The sequence below is a fragment of the Cetorhinus maximus genome, chromosome 8, assembly GCF_964194155.1.
Source record: "Cetorhinus maximus chromosome 8, sCetMax3.hap1.1, whole genome shotgun sequence".
In the NCBI taxonomy this organism is placed as follows: Eukaryota; Metazoa; Chordata; class Chondrichthyes; order Lamniformes; family Cetorhinidae; genus Cetorhinus; species Cetorhinus maximus.
The window spans coordinates 130,756,752-130,779,619 of NC_135886.1; the positions used below are offsets into that span (position 1 = coordinate 130,756,752).

A 22,868-nucleotide genomic window follows, 5' to 3' on the forward strand; every position below is an offset into this window, starting at 1 on the left:
ACTTGGGACAATTCAAGTTCCTGCTGTCCAGAACATATGTGACTCACATAAAATGTTACCACATTCCAATAGCCAAAGCTGCCAAAAGCAGAGACACTCAGACAGTCCCGTGGTGGAGTTTGAAGTGCAATTGCGAACCCAGAAGTGGACGAGTGAAATTGTGCTTGCCACCATTTTGTTAATCAAGTGTGTCCATTGTAGGGGTCATGCGAGCAGCAATGCCATGATTACTTCAGATTCATTTGCCAAATGGTTTAATGGTGAGACTGTCATTGAAAATCACCATTTACAACGGTGTTTAGAAAATCAGGCAAATGGGAAAGCAGTCATACTACATAAAACAAGTGACAAATATTACAGAAACTATTATGGGATGTCACATCCTGATAAATCATTTACCCTACAGAGGTATTATGAATAAAACACTGTACAAGTATGCTGAGATGCTCTGCAACAGACAGCAATTTAACATGCTATGTGTAAACATTTATTACATGCAATAGACATATAACTTAAACTGTCAATAAAAATGGGAAACATGATCAGAAAAAGTTCTTCCTTTGGCCTCATTATGGGTATAAAAAGTGGTTGACTTGGAGAATTAGAATCTAAATGTAAAATTGGATTCATTTCTTAGTTATTACAGTGCATGATTCTGTTATTGCTTGAACACAGTGAAACTGACAGATTACATGGTCTGCACAAGGTAATTTGTTCTAAATAAATCTATTATTTCATATTCCTCTGTAACAGAGGAGGGGAGACTAAACAAGTAATTCAAGTTTGTGCAATCAAATGATCGGGTTGTGACCCAATGAGAGTTACCCAGTATTTTTGACTGGTATAAACACTTGCTCACTGCATTGGTTCAGAATGTAATCCTTCTATTCTTTGGTTCCTTAATAATTTTCTTAGACTTCAGACATGTGCTCAGACAAGGTCATAGAGTGGAACTCTGCTGACCAGAGAAACTAAAGAAGATCGTCTACAAACGTTGAGTTCAGTTTCTCTCTCCTTTGTTCACTAGGCTATTTTTTCTTTTAATGCTGAGTTCATCTGTAAACATCAGTACTGTGATACAGGAGTATTGCATTCTCTCAGAATCTGGGAAATTAATAATTGCAAACTACATGCCCAGAATGTACATGCTCACGCCTTCTAATCTTTCTTTGGTTCAGATCAATTTGTCCATTTTCTCCACGAAGCCACAATTTTCTATGGTTAAAGGCACAATGTAAAATGCAAGTTTCCTTTTTGTTGTCTCACAAATGATTTTAGTGTCACTTCACCCTCACATCTGTTCTAATGCTGGCACCTTAAATAGTCTTACACTGTTTCTTATTACCAGTATCTATTCATGGGTGCAGTCAATGCCCACACTTCATCGCGAGAATACGAGGCAAGTAAAATGAAAACTAACTTGCGTACTATCATGTAAAAGCTCAGGTAATCACAGGATAAGTCATTGAAGTTTGAGACTTGCACGTTAATATTGGCCTGCCCCACTCATTCAATAAGGACCCAAGTTAGCTCAGTAACAGATACCATCTGTGTTATTCAACCGGGCATCTAACGGATTGATATGTCAACTTAGCGTGACACAAACAGGAGAAGTATACAGTCTTTGAAGTGAAGAGTTCTTTTGTGTAGCGAGGTAATGGTCACTCTTGAGATTAACAAATATCCTGCCACAAGCCTCTCCAGTCTGTTTGCTCAGCCCCACCATTTGGTGCCTAGAGCAGATCGGTTGCTGTCAAAACTCTTTTCCCTGATCAACCTCCTCAGTTCCTGGAGCTCCTCGGCCCCCAGGCTCTGGTCCACTCCTGGGCTGAGCCGATAGCTCAGGGGGGACACGATGTAGCCGTTCTTGTATAGGCAAACCCGCTTGCAGAACTCAAAAGTGCTGAACATCAGACCATAATATGGAACGATCTGTGAATTAAGAGCAGTGATTAAAACAGGCGGGCAAAAGGCAAAGGCTTAAAAATTAAAATGACAGGTCTCCCCAACAAGTATACTTGAGAGTCAAGTGTGAGAGGGTCTGTTATATGGCTCACCCATTACTGTGGCAGCTATAATATTTAGCTTATAAAGCAAGTTTATGCAGCGCTGATGGGCACAGTACATTGGAGAGCTGTGTAATGAGGAGCTGCTGCACTACGAACACCTCTTGGGATTGTAAAGAGGTTTCATGCAGAGATAAGTCAAAAAGCTTTTGATCCACATCTGCTAACGTAGCAGCTGTCGCTCAGGGACGTGCCCCACCCCCAACATTTGTTGCATTTATTTAATTTTATAAAACTCTTAAGCCTAATTCTCAGCTCCAATCTGGACATTGTGATCATGCCACATCTCTCCCATCACACCTCCCCCACGGTAAATTCTTAATAGCTCGTTAATAATGAGTTGAACAGAACAGCCTCATATTGTAAAGATTACAGATTATCAGACCCGCTTCACAGAGCAAAAGAGCCTGGTCATTAGCCTAACATAAATTCAGCTTCAGGAGGCAAACTGAATGTATTGATCCAACTCCTGTTCATGGGAATTAAGGTTTTTTTTTGGTCTGAAATTTCAATTTGCTCCATTACGACATTTGCTCCTTCGACAACACCTTCCAAACCAGTGACCTCTACCACCGAGAAGGACAACGGAAGCAATCACAGATTCCAGTCTTCAGCCAATTAGATTCCCTCCACGTGAGAAACTCTGAAGGCACTGGACACTGCAAAGGCTATGGGACCTGACAATATTCTGGCAATAGTACTGAAGACTTGTGCTCCAGAACTTGCCCCTAGCCAAGCTGTTCCAGTACAGATACAACACTGGCATCTACCCGGCTATATGGAAAATTGTCCAGGTATGTTCTGTACACAAAAATCAGGACAAATCCAACCTGGCCCATTACCGGGCCATCAATCTACTCTTGATCATCAGTAAAGTGGTGGAAGGGGTCATCAACAGTGCTATCAAGCAGTACTTGCTTAGAAATAACCCGCTCACTGATGCCTAGTTTGGGTTCCGCCAGGGCCACTCAGCTCCTGACCTCGTTACAGCCTTGGTTCAAACATAGACAAAGCAATCCGCTTGATTGGCATCACATCCACAAACATTCACTCCCTCCACCACCAACATACCGTAGCAGCAGTGTGTACCATCTACAAGATGCACTGCAAGAGTTCACCAAGGCTCCTTAGCACTTTCCAAACCCATGACCACTACCACCTAGAAGGACAAGGGCAGCAGACAGATGGGAACACCACCACCTGGAAGTTCCCCTCCAAGTAACTCACCATCCTAACTTGGAAATATATCTCTGTTCCTTCACTGTTGCTGGGTCACATGGACTGCAGTGGTTCAATAAGGCAGCTCACCACAACCTTCTTAAGGGCTACTAGGGATGGGCAATAAATGCTGGCCCAGCCAGCGAAGCCCACATCCCGTGAATGAATAAAAAAAATGGACAAAAAGAGCTGAACTCCCGAGGTGAGGTGAGAGTGACTGCCCTTGACGTCAAGGCCACATTTGACCGAGTGTGGCATCAAGGAGCCCTAGCAAAATTGGAGTCAGTGAGAACCAGGGGGAAAATTCTCCACTGATTGGAGTCTTAATCAGCCCAAAGGAAGATGGTTGTGGTTGTTGGAGGTCAGTCATCTCAGCTCCAGGACATCACTGCAGGAGTTCCTCAGGGTAGTGTCCTAGGCCCAACCACCTTCAGCTGCTTCATCAATGACCTTCCTTCCAACATAAGACCAGAAGTGGGAATGTTCGCCGATGATTGCACAATGTTTGTCACCATTTGCAACTCCTCAGATACTGAAGCAGTCCATGTCCAAATGCAGCAAGACCTGGACAATATCCAGGCTTGGGCTGACAAGTGGCAAGTAATATTCGCGCTATACAAGTGTCAGGCAATGACCATCTCCAACAAGAGAGAATCCAACCATCGCCCCTTGATGTTCAATGGCATTACCATCACTGAATCCCCCACTATCAACATCCTGGGGTTTACCATTGACCAGAAACTGAACTGGACTAGCCATATAAATACTATGGCTACAAGAGCAGATCAGAGGCCAGGAATTGTGCGACGAGTAGCTCACCTCCTGACTCCCTAAAGCCTGTCTACCATCTACAAGGCACAAGTCAGGAGTGCGATGGAATATTCCCCACTTGCCTGGATGAGTGCAGCTCTCACAACAATCAAGAAGCTTGACACCATCCAGGACAAAGCAGCTGCTTGATTGGCATCCCATCCACAAACGCTCACTCCCTTCACCACCAACGCACTGCAGCAGCAACAAGATGCACTGCAGGAATTCACCAAGGCTCCTTCGACAGCACCTTCCAAACCCATGACCACTACCATCTAGAAGGACAAGGGCAGCAGATAGATGGGAACATCACCACCTGAAAGTTCCCCTCCAAGTCGCTCACCATCCTGACTTGGAAATATATCGCTGTTCCTTAGCTGTTGCTGGGTCAAAATCCTGGAACTCCCTCCCTAACAGCACTGTGGGTGTACCTACACCACATGGACTGCCACAGTTCAAGAAAGCAGCTCACCACTAGCTTCTCAGGGACAATTAGGAATGGGCAATAAAATTCTGGCCTGGCCAACGACATCCACGTTCCATGAACGAATAATGAAAAAAAAACAGGCTTTTCCAAGGTATCTTAACAACTGGGACTGAATCAATTCCCACCACTGGGTCATCATATGACATTTGTAATTCCACATGACATCCACACAGATTCCATACACATGCTGGAAATCTGATAAGTCTTAGTTTCTCTTTACAGTTAAATCTTTCTAGCTTCGGAATATCATTTTTCTCCCAGTAAATGATCACACTCCCTGGGCAGGATTTTCCACTTGGCGCGTGGGGACGTGCCCAACACGCCCGAGCGGGAAATAGCACGCGATGACGTCGGGCGAGTGTCCACACGTCATCACGCATTTGCGCAATATTCCGGTGGGCTTATAAAGGCCATTAATCAATTAATTAACCTGTATTTTTCGCTGCCCATCCAACGTTACAGTTGGAGGGCGGGCGAATCGGCCAGGCGGCCTTTCGGGTTTTTGAGGAAACCTCATCCACGGGCGGGATGAGGTTTCCGTAATTAAATTAAGAAAAATAAAAATTTGGGGGCAGAATTTTTCAATTCTACATGTTAAGGTGAGTGAGTCCGCTGTGTGGACATTTTTTCTGGAAATTTAAAAATTTTACTCATTGGTTTAAAAGTACATCAGCTCCCTGAGGCAGCTCTCTGTCTTCAGGGGGCTTTCATTGCACGCTACCCCACGCCCGGGCTGACTTCAGCGCTCGCCCTCCTCCCGCCCCCGCCCCAGAAATCGCAGTTGGGGGCCGATCGTAAGGAGTGGGCTGTTTCCCACACTGCTCCCGGGCCCGCCCGCCGCTCCGAAAATCCTGCCCCCTACCTTTCTTCCTCGTTTAGTTCCTCTATTATTGTGTATCACTTATTGAGAGACAATGAGGCTGATTGTCAACAATGATACCCTGGCCACTGCCAATTTTTAAAGGGGCCTTATCTTAGGCAGCCAGAACACTTGCCTGTTTCAGACAGTCAGCCTCTACTTTATGCAAATCAGGGGCCCGATGACATTGTCTGAAGCCTGGTTGCAGTTGTTAGAGACACATGTGCGAAGCTTTGCCCACGTGTCCTGACGGTGAGTGGCCTAATTAGTGGTACATAAGTGAATCAATCCTTCCCGTTCCAAAACCATTAAAATTTGAGCTAGGCTGTTCAGGGTTGAGATCGGTAGATCTTTGGTCGGGATATTCAGGGTTTTGGAACTAAGGCTGGTAAAGGGAGTTATGTGAACATATGAATTAGGTGCAGGAGTAGGCCATTCAGCCCCTCGAGCCTGCTTCGCCATTCAACAAGATCAAGGCTGATCTGTTTGTGTTTTGAATTCCAGATTCCCATCTATCCCCGGTAACCTTTGATTCCCTTGCCTAACAAGAATCTATCTACCTCTGTCTTAAAAATATTCAATGACCCCGCCTCCAGCGCCTTCTGAGGCAGAGAGTTCCAAAGTCGCACAACACTCAGAAAAAAAATTCTCCTCATCTCTAAAGGACAACCCTGAATTTTAAAACAATGCCCCCTAATTCTGGACTCACCCATAAGAGGAAACATCCTTTCCACACACACCTTGTCAATACTGTTCAGAATCTTGTATACTTCAATCAAGTCACCCCTCACTCTTCTAAACTCCAGTGGAAACAAGCTCGGTCTGTCTAACCTTTCCTCATAAGACACCCACTCATTCCAGGCATCAATCTAGTAAACCTCCTCTGAATTGCCTCCAATGCATTTACATCTTTCCTGAAATAAGGAGACCAAAACTGCACACAATATTTGAGGTGCGGTCTCACCAAGGTCCTGTATAACTGAAGCATAACATCCTTACCTTTACATTCAATTCCTCTTGTAATAAAGGATAGTATTCCATTAGCCTTCTTAGTTATTTGCTGTACCTCCATACTAACTTTTTGTGACTCATGCACCAGAACACCTAGATGCCTCAGCACCTGGGAATTCTAACCCATTGCTCCAATGGATGAGTATTTGGCAAAGAAATAAAAACAGTGTACAGTCCAGGCTGCTGTCGCCCCATGTATGACATTAAGCTGCATCTTGATTTGCATAATCAACTGCAAATACTGCATACGAAGTCAGTGTTGGAGGGGTGGATGGAGGCATTGGCTTTGTGCCACACTCACTTGTCCTGAAGACACTTGACTCAGTTCTCCTCAAAAGTCAAAATCGCTTGATGACAGCGACATCTCCATTTGGGCCTGTCCAAGATTGTTTCTTCTCCCATGTATTAGGATCCAGCTTGCAAGCTCTGAGTTAAGGTACAGATCAACTGACTGCATGGTGGAAGAGGCTGAAGGGCTTATATTTCTGATCCTACATTGTCAGGTCCTGGAACTTTTCCCAAAGATGGAGATACTTGCAGGTGATATTAGTCATTTTACTTTAATGAACATATCGTAGACCTATGTAGTTACGCTCATCAAATCAAGGAATGTCAATGTTGAGATTAGGACAGTCTTCCAATTGTCATTATTCAGGACCCACATGTCCGTGAGAGCTCTGCTGGATCCAGATTGAAGCTTCCTATACACCATCCCGCCAATGAACCCCAACTCAAACTTCCTGTACCAATGTGAACTTTCCATTTCTTACACCATATCACACCCCAGTCAGTCCTGTGCACAATTCTGCTTTCCAAACTATTAAAAAAAAGGACAGAGTGCAAAAACAATTTACAAGGATGATAACAAGAACTGAGGTATCTGCAAAAACACTTTTGGCCTGATAGAGGTCTTTTATGAATAAGTTGGATAGAGTAAATCAGGACACAATGTCTCCACTTGTGGGAGAACTCAAAACTAGGATTAATAACAAATCTAATAGGGAAATGAGGATGAATTTCTTTACCCAGGGAGTGGTTAGAACTTGGAACCCATTATCATAAGGAGTAGTTGAGTGAAATAGCTCACATGATTTCCAAAGGAAACCAGGCAAGTGTGTGAGAGAAAAGGGAATAGAAAGATATGTTGAAATGAGGCAACGGGAATGGGAGGAGACTCGTATGTCACATAAACACCAGTAAAGGCTAGTTGGACTTAATCACATGTTTCTGTGCTGTAGTTTCTATGGAAGCACTATTCCTCTCTAAGAGTAATGGTGTAATGGTAATGTAAATCAAATTAAAGGCAGTTTTATGCCTTGGGTTATCCATTAGGAAGTCAGTTGAGCTCCTGGTGAAATTGGGTCATGGGTCAAGAGTCCAGAACTCAGAAGCACAAACCCAATACTTTGGCCTCAGATTTTAAGCTTTGTATAAATAGGCAAAAAACATAGTCACCATCAAAGAATAGTTTGCCAACACTCATGCTCAGTTATTCTTCATACAGCCTTCTATATTTTAGTCAAACTCATGGAAAAATACATTTGGATTCATTGCTGTTTGCCAGTAACTCCAGGCCACCTACGCCAACCAGAGGTCATGCAGCATTTTTTTAAACTTGCAACAGTGTGAAACCAGAACAAACTGATATTGACTTGATTGTGGCCTGATGCTGCGTAAATCCTCGCACAGCAGTTAAAACTGTTCAGGCGTTGAACTTCATCCCAATATTGCTGTCCCAACACAGAGACCATAATGTGGGTCTGATGGTACAAGCTGCACCATAGTTTCGCTCCATGCCCTTGCCTTCTCTCCTGACTGTCTTTTCCAGTCCTGTGCTGGTCAGCCTGTGAATTTTCACCAACTGCAGAACAGGCTCGAGGGGCTGATGGGCCCACTCCTGTTCCTATTACGGTGAGAGCGGTAAGTGCAGAAACAGAAAACCACAAGCTACTGTTTCTTGCTGACTTCCACAATTGAGGAAGAAAGGAATAGAAGGATATGTTGATAAGGTTAGAAGGAGGCTCCTGTGGAGCATTAAAATTGTTATAGACATCGGTTGAATGGCCTATTTCTGTGTACGTTCTATTTAATCCTCTAATCTTCCTGAGTATTGGCAAGCTCTTCAACTCTTGTGTGCATCACAGCCAAGCATGATGCTTTCATCAGCTGATGGGTACTTTTCAGTTGGGGTTCCCTGGACAGTGAACAGGAGCGTGAACCCTGGCTGATTTTACTCCTCTCTCTAGTCCAGGTAGTAATGCCCACCAGTGAATGAGACCCTATAGTGACCAGCAATCAAATCATGGGCCCTCATGATCCATATGAATTCAGTTTTGTACTAAGTGATGCTTTTAGTGACTGAGCACTTGAGGGAGCTATCATTCGCTTCTTCATGTAGGGGGCCTTCATTGATCACAATCTGTTTTATTGATATTGGTTGAAGGGGTAAATCCAGGCCAGGTACCAGGTTGAACTCCCTTGCTCTTGTTTCATGGGATTTTTTATGTCCACCTGAGAAGACAGGCTGGGCTTCAGTTTATTTTGCCATCTGTAAAATGGCACCTCCAATAATTCTGCACTCCCTCAATACGGCAGTGAAGTGTTTGGCTAGAGTCAGCCTTTAAACCTACGGACTTCAGATTCAAGAGGCGAGAGGCACTGAACAAAGGCTGACATCTTATTCAGTAACCTTCAGAACGTAACACCTTGGACAGTCCCTGAAAAGTTCTCAATTTTAATAAAAACGTTTCAATCCTTGCTCTCTGATTTTCTGCTCACACCTTTCCTTGTCAAAGTGGTAACTCCTGAGTTTCATGGGCTCCCATATCCCACTGCAGCTTACCCAGGTTGGTGTTGCCATTGCTGAATCCCCCACTATCAACATCCTGGGGGTTACCATTGACCAGAAACTGAACTGGACTAGACATATAAACACTGTGGCTACAAGAGCTGTTCAGGGGCTAGGAATCGTGTGACGAGTAACTCACCTCCTGACTCCCCCAAGCCTGTCCACCTTCTGCAAGGCACAAGTCAGGAGAGTGATGGAATACTCTTTACTTGCCTGGATGAGTACAGCTCCAACAACACTCAAGAAGCTCGACACCATCCAGGACAAAGCAGCCCACTTGATTGTGATGGGGTGCCAAACATTCGCTCCCTCCACCATCGATGCACAGTAGCAGCAGTGTGTACCATCTACAAATGCAATGGCACTGCAGAGATTCACCAAGGCTCCTTAGACAGCATCTTCCAAACCAATAACCACTACAACCTAGAATGACAAGGGCAGCAGATACATGGGAACACCACCACCTGGAAGTTCCCATCCAAGCCATACAGCATCCTGATGTGGAAATATATCGCCATTCTTTCACTGTCACTGGGTCACAATTCTGGAACTCCCTCCCTAACAGCGCTGTGGGTGTACCTACACTATATGGACTTCAGCGGTTCAAGAAGGCAGCTCACCACCACCTTCTCAAGGGCAATTAGCGATGGGCAATAAATGCTGCCTAGCCAGTGACACCCACATCCTGTAAAAATGAATAAAAGAAAATACTGAGCTTTGATAAGAGTGTTGGCAGGTTGGTCAACTGTGGGGCTGAGTTGACCTTGCAGTGGCCTACAGACATCTAGTATGTGTCACTGGATGGCCATCAGGCATCCTTGCTGACTTTTCCCTCTCCTCAATCCAGAGCTGTTAAAGCCAAGCACAAAGTCTCTAGAACCTTCACATCTGAGGCTAGCTAACTTAACCCGGACCGGGGTTGGAATGTGGGGTCTTCCCAGCTTGTTTAGCACAACTTCACACCAAATACATTGGCTGAACCATCAGATGAATTAAATCTCAGAAAATGTAATATATTTGTACAATATTCAAGTTTCCCCAGTTGTTTATAAATCATTGAGCTAAAAAAAAAGTATATTAATTACTGCTGTGAAATTTTAAAAATAACTATAACAGCAACTTGCATTTGTACAACATCGTACCCAAGGTGATCCACTGGAGTGTTATCTTAACAAAATTTAACATCAAATCACATAGGAGATCTTAGGTCAGATGACCAAACGCTTGGTCAAAGAGGTAGGCTTTAAGGAGCGTCTTACAAGAGGAAAGACACAGAGAAAGAGAGCATGAGTGAGAGGGGAAGACTTCCAGAGGGGGACAACTGGAGAGAGAGAGATTGGCTCTTGGCTCTACGCCTTTGTATTAAATAGCAGCTCAGAATATACTGATACCAAGTTAAACAACAAAAGGATAGTTTTTAGGTCTAATGGATTTTTGTTCATTTAGATGAACAGGTGTTATATTGGCTGTAGTAGTTGAACTGAGCAGAGAGAAATCAAGGACATTATTAATGTTTACAGTACAACACAATTAATACATTTCTCCTGCCACCCGTCCAACTGCTGGGTTCACAGAGACAGTTATTACCTTTAGAAGATTGGCTGTGAGACCATTCCACAGGCTCAGAACACCTTTTGTCTTCATAATTTGCTTGAAGCAGTCCACAACACCAGTAAAATGAACATCAACACCTCCATAGTGGGGGAGCAGGGGACTCTGTGCCTAGAATGACAGGTAAGGTGTTCACACACGGAAACCAAGAATGAACTCTCAAACTGCATTTAGATGTTGCCTGTACTGTAACAAAACATCACACAGCACTCCACTGGAGCATAAACAAGCAACAGGAGGATACATTAGAACAAATGACTAAAAGCTTGGTCAAAGGGGCAAGAGCTAAGTCAAGGGGATTTTAAGGACATCTGAAAAAGAGGAAAGATGGAGGAAGGCAGGAAAGGAATTCCAGAGCTTTGGGATCAGGCTGCAGAGAACATGGCTGCCAATGGTGGGGTGAAGGAAATCAGGAGGCGCAAGAGGCCAGAATTGGAGGAAAACATGAGTTCTGGGAAATTTGCAGGGCTGGAGGAGGTTACACAGGATGGAAGACACAAGGCCAGCTAGAGAACATTGAAATAACCGTGTCTGGAGGCGAAGGAATCATAAATGAGGGTTTGAGCAGCTGATGGGATGAGATGGATGAAAGTGAATGATTTCTTGGCCTGAATGAGATGGGCAATTGAATTATTTATGCTTCATCCATATGAATTAGAGTGCAGGTTGGATGGAAATTATTCTGGTTATTAAGCCTGATTAAATTACAACCATAATGCAGGGATAGCACAGTGACAGATCACAGGCCTGTTTTACTTTGGTGTATAATTAGGGGTAAACTTGACATGGAAATTATCTCCTGTTTGTTACTGTAATGCTGGTTGGTATAGGACCAGTCTCAATCTTCTGTGCTTGGAAATTTAACCCGTTTATATTGCTGGGAACATCTAAAACACTCAGAGGTAATGGAGAGAAATACTACATACATGCACTGGTGCTGTAAAGTTGCAATTACATCTTTAGTTTACAGGCCCCGGACATTCCCCAATATCAAAAACTGCATTGCTGCCCCGTACGGATGTGCTGAGTGTTAGTGCAGGTACTGCTGGACACACCACTTGATTTTGCTGCAACTTTAGAAATGGTGCTGACTGCAAACTTGAAATCTACTGGAAAACCTGATGGTACATTTCTTTTTAGAATAAATCTGACTTAGAGCCTGCAATGGACTCAACAACGAGGCAAATTTCAATTATACTGGCACTGGGTCAGCACACTTAGCCTGGCTGCTGTCTGCCAGCTACGATTTGACTGACCTTCAAAGCACCTTTATAATCAGGACACCAGAGTGAAGGAAGCCCCCTGAGCTTGGAATCACATCCTCCTGGTTTCGAGCCGGTGATTAAATACTTCAACTACATCTACATCGCGTTATCATTTGCTGCAAACGCAACAAGTAACTAGATCATAAAACGTCGAGCAGCTGCTTCTCATTCTAAAAAAAGCCACTGGCGCAGGTTTCTGATAGAGGAATGGGCCAATAGCACAGACTGGTGGACATCGCTGGAAACACAGCCACACACACAAACCACACCCACATACACAAACCACACACACAAACCACACCCACACACATACACAAACCACACACACACACATACACAAACCACACCCACACACACACACACATACACAAACCACACCCACACACATACATACACAAACCACACCCACACACGTCAAAAATGCCTTAGGAATTCACAATTAATGGCTGTTAGGAGATGAGGAATGAATGTCAAGAAAAGTGGATTGCTAAAGTTACTGACTAGAGTACCAGGGGAAATGTACCCAACCATACAGTGTAGGCAGAAGATTTCAGGTACAGCTCAAATCACTATTCACATTTCCAACTGTATAAGCACAGCTCAGAACTCACCTGCATCTTTCTTTTTACAGTTTCAAAAGGGAAGGATATTGTCTGTGCAACACCTGCTGCCAGGCAGCCATTCCCAAAATTCTGGAGAGGAGTGAGTTTCACGCTGGGCTTATTCCAGAGTTTATCCAGGTTGATATAGACTAAAAAGGAACCTGCGGAAAAGGGTACTGCTCCTGGAAAAGGAAATACAGGAATTCTCAGATTAAAATTAGAATGAGAGATGACCTCATTGAAGCATATCAAATTCATAAGGGGCTTGACAAGGTAGATGCTGAGAAAACATTTCTCCTGGCTGGGAAATCTAGAATACAGGTGCACAGGCTCAGAATAAAGGGTTGACCATTTAGGACTGAGATCAGGAGAAATTTCTTCACTCCCAGGGTTGTGGATCTTAGGAATTCTCTACCCCAGAGAGCTGCAAATTTTCGGTCGTTGTGTATATTTACAACTGAGATCAATGGATTTTTGGATATGAAGGGAATCAAGGGACATGGGGAGATGGTGACATACTTGTAATGTCGTCGGACTAGCAACCCAGAGGCCTGGATGATGCTCTGGGGTCAAATCCCACCATGGCAGCTAGTGGAATTTAAAATTCAATTAATAAATCTGGAATTGAATGCTAGCTTCAGTAATGATGACCATTAAACTTTCATCGATTGTTGTAAAAATCCGCCAGGTTCAATAATGTCCTTCAGGGAAGGAAATCTACCATCCTTACCCAGAATGGACTACATGAGTCTTCAGATCCACAGTAAAGTGACTGACTATTAAATGCCCTGCAAAATGGCTCATCAAGCCTCAAAGGCAATTAGGGATGGGCAACAAATGCTGGCCTTGCCAGTGACGCCCACATCCCATGAAAGAATAAGGGAAAAAATAGGTATGAAGATAATGCAGGAAGGTAAAATTGAGATAGATCAGCTATGATCTTATTGAATAGCAATACAGACTTGAAGGGCCGAATGGTCTACTCTTGCTCCTATTTCCTACGTTATTAAAATAAATTATCAATTTAAATAAAAACACCTTGGTTGGTAACAAACGTTGCTGAAGTTCTGTACGATATTTGTTTAGTATTTGAATTTAAGTGGATAGATACTGTCCTGATTGTACCGACTGGCAGATCTCTAACACATGTATCACTTGTTTCTTTGTTCTAGTCTAGTCTAGACCTAATGTAATTATGCAGTCAGTCCATAAATGATATCAATGGATACCTGACTAAAACATAACTAACTGTGGATGGGGAAGTATGAACAGGAGGAGTTTGAAAATATTTGCAAGGATTAGGTTGCAAGTTTCGTGCCAATTTATAAAGAAGGGTAAGAACTTGTACTTTCACTGCACTTTTCATGACCTCAAGCTATCCTGAAGCATAGTACAGCAAGTCAGACTTCCATGGGCTGGTAACTACAGATAATGTCACTGCTTTGGTTCTCAAACTCTGCTTTTCTCTGGTTTTGATTTTCTAAATCATCTTCGCTTTTCAACACGTGCCGATAAATACGCTTGCACACTCTTAAGTTCTTTTTGCATCATCCCCCGCCTCACATGGTGACCTGGTGCCAAGCCTCCACCAGTAACATTCTTCAACTACAAAAACAACTTCCATTTATCTAGCGCCTTTAAAATAATAAAACATCCCAAGGGTGCTACACGAGCGTGTTCTCAGACAAAAACTGACACCAAGTTAGGATAGATGATCAAATGCTTGGTCAAAGAGGTAGGCTTAACGGAACATCTTAAAGGAGAGAGAGAGACAGAGGGGTCCAGGGAAGGAATTCAGTGCTTATGGTCTAGACGGCTGAGGGCACAGCCACAAATGGTTCAGCAAGTGGGGAACCACAAGAGGAACATAAATCTCTGGGAGGGTTATAGGGCCGGAGAAAGTTACAGAGATAGGGAGGGATGAAACCATGGAGGGATTTGAAGAGTTAATTAGTTATTGGCTGCAAGACAATGTTTCTGGTCCGGTTCCAAGAGTGCTGATTTTTCTGTTCATGTCTCTAGTCTCTGCCCTGTGGATGATATATGATACAATCCTGGGCATGCCCTCAAATGCATACACCCAAGAACCAACCCTATCCCAACTTCTGAACCAGGCTGTTAGCTCCTCACAATAAAACAGCACTCCCATTGTTAAATAAGTCATATCCACTGTTATTGCAGCAACAGAACTACCTTGGTAATAAGACAATAAATGCAGGGAAATATAGAATACATAGTTCTCAAGGCACTGTGCTTCTGCCTCAAGTTCTCAAAATCTGGTCACCTTGCAGATTCCCTGGAATTTCCCTGACAAGGCTAATGTACCAACTGGAAAATCAACGTCTTAATGTGCATGGAACCAGGAAATTTGATAATAAGACAGTAATCCCGTAATAGGCCAAAATAGGCCAATCCTAAAAAAAATGTTCTGCTTTCTCACCCATTTCATTTTTCTCCCCACTCATTTCCAAATATTTTTCTCCTCTCTGAGTTCCCACTCTCCAGGTCCCCCTCACCAGGCTCTGACTGAGAACCCAAGTAGATGTCCTGTGAACATCCACTTGTAACCAGTTGTGAAAAGCTCCATTAAGGGAAGGGTAGTTGTGCAATGAGAGTTAACCTTCTGTCCAATTCTCCTTCTCCTTTTAGAGACGAGCTCTTTTCCAGCGGTGTTGCCCACAGGCAGCTTCGCAGAAGATCACAAACTCACCACGACCCCATGTCCTCCCAGTCAGAATGGTAGAGTCTGTTAGTATATCAGTTACCTGACCCTCCTAGTTTCTTCTTTCAATTACTCCACTTTCCCATGCACATTTCTAATCAATTTTCACCCCTGTCCATTTCCTCGCCTGGACACTGGCCACCTTGCCCCAGTGGCCATTCATCACGTGACAGCATTGACAGTGAGCGTTGGCCATCATTTTTTAGGGGAGGGGTCGAGGTCAGGGCCCGATCCTGTCTTCAGCTGCACTTGCAACAAGGATTGATAATTAGTAACCAGCAGTGAGAACCTCAGCTGAACTATGCATTTCTAACTGATTAATAAAGGCTAATTGTAGAGTCCCCTCAACGGGACCAGCTGAAAATCTGTCAATATTTGAATTCGCTATCTGTTGGATGAACTAAGCATCTTCAACAACAGGCCTCCTGCTCCTAAGCCAATCTACAAAGACAGGACATTTCTTGTTGTCCTGAAGGTCTTGTCTACATACCCAGTACTGTCAGTGAAGCCCCACGGTAAAGTGCTAGGAATCCCTCCTTGGTGTAGATGGTGAGGAAAGTGTGGATGGCTCCTCTGTAGGTGGGAGCCGTGCCGTTCTGAACAATCAGACGTGTCTCGATCAGCTCCGCTGGGTAAGTCAGGATGGCAGCCACGATCCCAGCCAGGCTCCCTGCTACAATGGCACTCCAATGGGAGATGTGGCCAAAGTCATCCATGAAGAGGCTCACAAGCCTGGGAAACAAACAGACAATGTCTCAAAAGGGATGCTGGGAACAGTTGTCACTTGGATCAGTTTTCCAGGCTGCACATCTAAAAATCTGGACCATCAATAGTTAGGTGACACAATAAGAATCCTGTTTTTCCGAATGATACCAGCAATGCAGGACATCGGTTACATGCGGACACTGGTGAAACTGGAGTTGTTCTCCTCTGAGTGGAAAGGGCTCAGAGGGGATTTTATAGAGGTATTCAAAATCATGAATGGTCCTGACAAGAGTAAATTAGGAGAAACTGTTTCCAGTGGCAAAAGGGTCCGTGACCAAAGGATACAGATTTAAAGGTGGGCATTTAAACTAGCCAAAGAACTAGGGATGAGATGAGATTATTTTTTTAATGCAGCGAGTTGTTGTGATCTGGAATGCGCTGTCTGAAAGCATGATGGAAGCCAGATCAATAATAACGTTCAAAAGGAAACTGAATAAATATTTGAAAAGGAAAAAATACTGCAGGGTAATGGGGGAAGGGAAGGGGAGTGGGACTAATTGGAGACCTGGCTGAGTGGCCTCCTTCTGTGCTACATGGTTCTATGAACTGTATCTTTAAAAAGAGGGTAGCCAATACTCAGAACGCCTGCATTTTAGTGAGTTATCTATCCAGGATAGTTTGCGTCAGTTGGAGTCATCATAATTTGCTAATTAAAAAATATTCTTATCTCCAGTTAATGCTGAAGCCAATGTTTAATTCATGTTACTTTATTTTTTTGTCTAAACACATACAAAAATATAATAGACATTTTACCCACTTGATGCATAACAAAGCTCTGCTCCCATATTGGCCTAAAGTTCCTGCAAGTGGGGAGTTTATCACAAATCAGAGTGCAACACACAGGAAGATCCATAAAAAGGATAGGTACAAATATATATCCTGGCATCTTCCCCTCAAAACAATTGAACTGGTGGAGGAGCTATGCGTCTCATTTGCCCTTTCAATTTTGTTGCAGGAATCTCCCAATTCAGACAGGAATTTACAAATCTGTGCGTGTCATAGTTTGGTGGAGAGGAAATCCCCGGTCAATACTGACATACTCCTGGGTAATCATGTCCTAATTTCCAGCCATGGCGATTTGGTGATCCAGAGCTGCATTACTGCAGGAACTTAATGACCTTGCAGAATCCACTCAAGTCTAGGGAATCAGTTTGGTTTGTCAGAGGTGTCAGGGTAGTCACCTTCCTTGATGGAAGTGCCCATCTCCTTGCCATTCATTATTTTAAGCCAATAATCTTCATTAAAGCAGGTTTTGGAAATAACTTGCATTTATATTGTGCCTTTTAATGTAGTAAAACATCCCAAGGTTTGGCACCAAACCACATAAAGAGATATTAGGACAGATGGCCAATAGCTGGATCACATGGTGTGTTTCAAGGAGTGACTTTAAAAGAGAGAGAGGCAGAGGCATTTAGAGAGGGAATTCCAGAGATTACGCCCCAGGGTACTGAAGGCATGGCCATCAATAATGGTGCAATTAAAATCAGGTATGCACAAGAGGCCAGAGCTGGAGGAATGCAGAGATTGTAGAGGGCTGGGGAAGGCTACAGAGGTAAAAAGTTTTTCATTTATATAGCACCTTTCATGACCACAAGATGTCCCAAAATGCTTTACAGCCAATGAAGCGTAGTCATTGTTGGAATGTGGTACAGATAGGGAGGAATGAGCCCAGGGGGCAGTTGTGGTGGGGCGGGCGGTGGGGGGGTATGGAATTTGAAAATAAAGGATAACAATTTTAAATTGCCACCACTTTTTGGATGGTGAAATACCCAGGTTGCAGAATGGGAAGCAGCAGGCTGGATAGGGAGGTTCTTGAGAATAATTGTCGTAGGGTTCCAAAATCCTAGCTAGGCAAAAGGTCACCAGTGTTCCATTGTTAGTACTGACATTTATCAGCCACCAAGCACAAATATTTATCCTTTTAAAAAAAATTATGTATATCTGACATGCAAATCCTAGTCAAAAACAAAAATACCTGGAAAAACTCAGCAGGTCTGACAGCATCTGCGAAGAGGAACACAGTTAACGTTTCAAGTCTGTATGACTCTTCAACAGAACCTAGTGGTGGTGTAACTTTATAAGGGAAACCCTTTATTCCCACTGCGACTTCTCAGTGACCAGACATTGCAAGCTGGCCTCATCAGGAATTCCGTAACACGTGAGAGAGTTTTTCACATCACTGGGACTGTCTTCTGCTGCTTTATGTCATCTGGCTGGTTTTCCACCATCAATGTGACTCAATAGTTAATGCAACAAGGCTTAAGCAGCACGAGAACCAAGAACTCAGCAAAAACTCAGCACTCTAGTGATTCACAGAGTCTTAATTTGTGAGTAATCAAGCATATTTTACCGGATGCTCATTTTAATGAAGTATATATTTAAAGATATTGCAGGCAGTGGAGCAGTAAACAAACTGGTTCAGTTTTAGCTTTCTATTTATAACAACATTGCATGGTGCAGGAATAAAAACACTCAAATTATCCTGTACTGGAAATTGTAGAAAGTGAAACAGTAAATGTTCAATCAAAAAAAGAGCAGCTTTTTTTCTGATACGAGAACCTGTGTGAATTTATTTTTCCATCATAGGATATTAAAATATTTCTCATAAACCATACCAGAGAGATGTCAAGTACACACACAAAAAGGTGGTTGAATTTATGTTGTCTCAGAAACCAAGTTACTATGTAGCAAACAAATCCCACTCACAATTAGTGACAAAGAGTTAAAACAAGACAAATGTATCTGCTAATGTGAATGACACCAGTTAAATGTAGACCCATTCATTCTCTGTAGTTATTCTCTCCTTTCCTGAAGACTGACTCTTCCTGGGATATGCAGGAACCACTGTACCTCACTATCCTTCACCTGAACCCAGGCTATTTGACCATGAAAGGCATTCTGACTGAGCACAATCTCATCCCTCCCCACAAATGCACTTCAAGTAGGAATTGCTGGTTAGCACTCAAGAGCAGGAAACTTTTCTCTCTCGCTTAGGGCACTGAAACTAATATGAGGGTTGCAACTGCAGAGAGGAGTTATCTTAGCATAGACCAAGGATTGAACCTATACCTGCCAGTGTCTGGAACTTTGTTACACCAGCAGGTGGTTTCATTCCAGGCCATCATCTAAAAACAGCTTTTTTTCCCTTTGTTCTTTCATGGGATGTGATTGTCACTGGCAAAGCCAGCATTTATTGCCCATCCCCGACTGCCCTTGAACTGAATATTTCAGGAGGACAGTTAAGAGTCAACCACATTGCTATGGATCTGGGGTCACATGTCGGCCAGACCAGGCAAGGATGGCAGATTTCCTTCCCAAAAGGACACTCGTGAACCAGATGGGTATTTATGACAATCGATGATAGATTCACGGTCATCATTACTGAGACTAGCTTTATATTCATTGAATTTAAATTCCACCAGCTGCTGTGGATTTGAATATGTCCCCAGTTCATGTTCATGAGCCCATTAGCCTGGATCTCTGGATTACTAGTCCAGTGACATTACCACTCTGCTTCAATCTCCCCCCCAACTACCACATCATATTGTGAGATTAAATTCTCCCTTCAGATATCCGACCATAGAATCATACATTCAACAGAAAGGGCCATTTATCCCTTTGTGTCAGTGTCAGTTCTTTGAACCAGTTATCCAATTGAATCCATAACCCCGCTGTTTGCCAATAGCCTTGCAAATTTCTCCCTTCCTTATATTCCTGGAACCCAAAATTTGTCTGCTGGATATTTTTAAGAGATTATTTTTAAGTAGATTCCTTTAATTTAAACCATAGTGGTTGAACTAGGGGGGCAAACTCGTGAAAGAGAGAGTAATCAAGATGTGAAATAAATAGACTCTAGTGTGGTGGAGGCAAAAATGCCTGGAAATCATTTAAGAGACAATTTGTAAATGGATGGGATAGGGTAGATACAGAGTAACTAATTCCTCTGATGGGGTAAGGCAGAACAGTGGGATACTATTTTAAACTTAGAGTTATACTCACTGGAATGAAATTAGGAAGTGCTTGGTCACATGAAAGGTAGTCAAATTCTCTTCCCCCAACAGATTCTGGATGCTGGGGTAAATTAAGCTTTTAAGACAGGCAGATTTCATAGAAACAAAAACACAAAAATTGCTGGAAAAAAACTCAGCAGGTCTGACAGCATCTGTGGAGAGAAAGACAGAGTCATACGGACTCGAGACGTTAACTCTGTCTTTCTCTCCACAGATGCTGTCAGACCTGCTGAGTTTTTTTCCAGCAATTTTTGTTTTGGTTTCGGATTTCCAGCATTCGCAGTATTTTGCTTTTATCGTAGATTTGATAGATTTTTTATTGGGTAATGGGATCAAGGGATAAAGAGAAAAGGCAGGAGAATGGGGGTTGAGGTGTAGATCAGCCTTGATCTATATTGAATGGCAGAACAGGACAGAGGGGCTGAATGGCCTCCTCCTGTCCCTAACGTTGTAATGCAATTGCACGGATGGGCAAGTGAAATATTTTATTATCTATAAAGAGACAGGAAGTGTACAGCAGGGGTGTGTGTCAGCAACTGTGGCCATTTTTTGGGGGAGGGGTGGGAGAAGCATTAACCCTTCTGCTGCACTCGAAATTTTAAGCTGTCACTTCCCATTTTTACCCCGCAGACCAGTTGTCTATTTATAATCAATTTGCAAACGTGCCAATCCCTACCCGGAAGCTAAACTCATGTCCCATCACAGTCCGCCAGTGTCAGCCGAGCGACGGCGAAGCCGGGGATTGGATGTGGAGGAAGGCGTGATCACATCGCCCCTGGCAAAACATCAGTGAACGGCCTTAACCTCAGCTCAATTTACCCCCACTGCAATCCGAGTTAACATGAAGAAAATTATCTCGACCCACGCCAACCCCCACCCCCCGTTTCCTTAACTCAGTTTTTTTTAACAGAAGAAAAGTTGCTGTTAAAAGTTGCACCAAATGAAAAGTACTTTTGAAATTAACACGTCAACTGGGTGAAGAAATTCCACCTCCCAGCCCACAAACAACCGCTTTTCAAGCCGTGTATTCTCTAACTTGCAGCGCAATGGTGGGTTGGGTGGGGAGGGGGTCTGCCTTACTTGTTGTAAGCGGAAAGTTGTACGGTGCTGTACGGAAAGAGGCGCAGGCAGGCGATGCAATTCCCCTTCCACAGAGCCCGCACCCCCTCGGCCTCCGAGAGCGTCCAGAAGGTCCTCAGGAATCCTCTCTTGCTGTGGAAGGTGCCCACTTGGCTCAGCACCTTGACCACGTCCAGCGGGCAGGTGAGGGAGCGGCTGAGCAGCCCGGCCACCCCGCCGCAGCCCAGGCCCTGGCAGTAAGTTATCCTGGAGTCCCGCTCGCCCAGCCCCATCCTCCTGCGGGCTGACAGCACTGCAGGGCTCGATGTCGGAGGCCGCTATAATTTTAGCGATCATGCAATGCAATGCAGGAAGCGACTGGTGATGATGGGGAGATGGGGGCAGGACTGGCTGACGTTTAAAGCTCCCACTCCAAAGTGTTTCGGTTGGTTGGTTGGGGGGTGGGTGTAAAAATATCAGTTCTGATCGGACCTTCATGCATTTGATGTCGACCTGTCTCCTGAACAACGAGTGATCTTAGCAAGTTTGCTCATTCCTGTCTACAGACCGAAATATATCCGCTGGGCCGTCCAGGTGCCGTAAGCACAAGAAATCCCAGTGTTGCTCGGACACATTGCAGAACATGCTTCGCCCAGCTGAACCTCCTGTTCCACTCAAACCATTCCAGAAAGAAAGTGGGCTTTCTTTTATGCAAATTACCCCTGTCTTTCTTCCACTAGGACATCACCCGCAAAAGCCAGCTGCCACCGGATAGGCTAGCTCATTCGACGCCCTTGCTAATCTCACCAGGTCTAGATGGATACAACCCACAACTTGAGGTGTCAGCTGTGGCTCAGTTCATAGCACCCTAGCCTTTGAATCTGTGGGTTCATGTCCCACTCCCGGAAACCAAGAACTGTGAATGTACTCGAAAGAATTACAACCCACAACTTGTCAAATCCAGATAGGGTTGCCAACCCTCCAGGATTGGCTTGGAGCCTCCAGGAATTGGGGGTCAATCTCCAGGACACTGCTGTGTGCAACCCTGGAGAGAAATCACTGGGACATTAAAAAAAAATCGTTTTTTTTTATCATTTCCTTTGAACATTTCTCTTTACCAGATCTAAAAAATATTGAAAATGGGGAGGAAAAAGGCTGTTTGGCTGACAGTCAAGCATCAGCCAACTGGGTAATGGGTCTTTCTGCTTTCCAATTGGTGTGGGAAGGCAGTGCATCACCAGGATGGATGTGTTGGGCAATGGCTGGAATCTGGGGTCAAGTCATGTGATGAAACCTCCAGGAATACATTTAATCACAGTTGGCAACCCTATCTCCAGAAACACTGAATTTAAGAATCCTCATCCTCAATTACAACTGTTAGCCTCTGCTCAGTAATTGTACATGTGGGTCTCAGTCAGAAGCTCCTGCATTTGGGTCCCTCTCCACATATTTGAGCACAATATCTAGGCTTGACGCTTAAGTGCTGAATTTGTTGACGTGACAGTAAACCAGGTCTGCCCTCAAGATGAATTAAA

General features: G+C 43.8%; 1 protein-coding gene across 1 annotated transcript; it reads right to left on the reverse strand.

Annotated features, from left to right (window-relative positions):
- Nucleotides 1–237: 237 nt before the first annotated feature.
- Nucleotides 238–21,695, reverse strand: slc25a43 (solute carrier family 25 member 43). The gene is made up of 5 exons (XM_078547642.1): nucleotides 21,355–21,695; nucleotides 15,990–16,231; nucleotides 12,787–12,959; nucleotides 10,887–11,021; nucleotides 238–1,932 (listed from the first exon to the last, which is right to left on the reverse strand). The coding sequence occupies exons 1-5, from the start codon at nucleotides 21,624–21,626 to the stop codon at nucleotides 1,714–1,716; spliced, it is 1,041 nt and encodes a 346-aa protein (XP_078403768.1). The 5' UTR covers nucleotides 21,627–21,695; the 3' UTR covers nucleotides 238–1,713.
- Nucleotides 21,696–22,868: the final 1,173 nt, after the last annotated feature.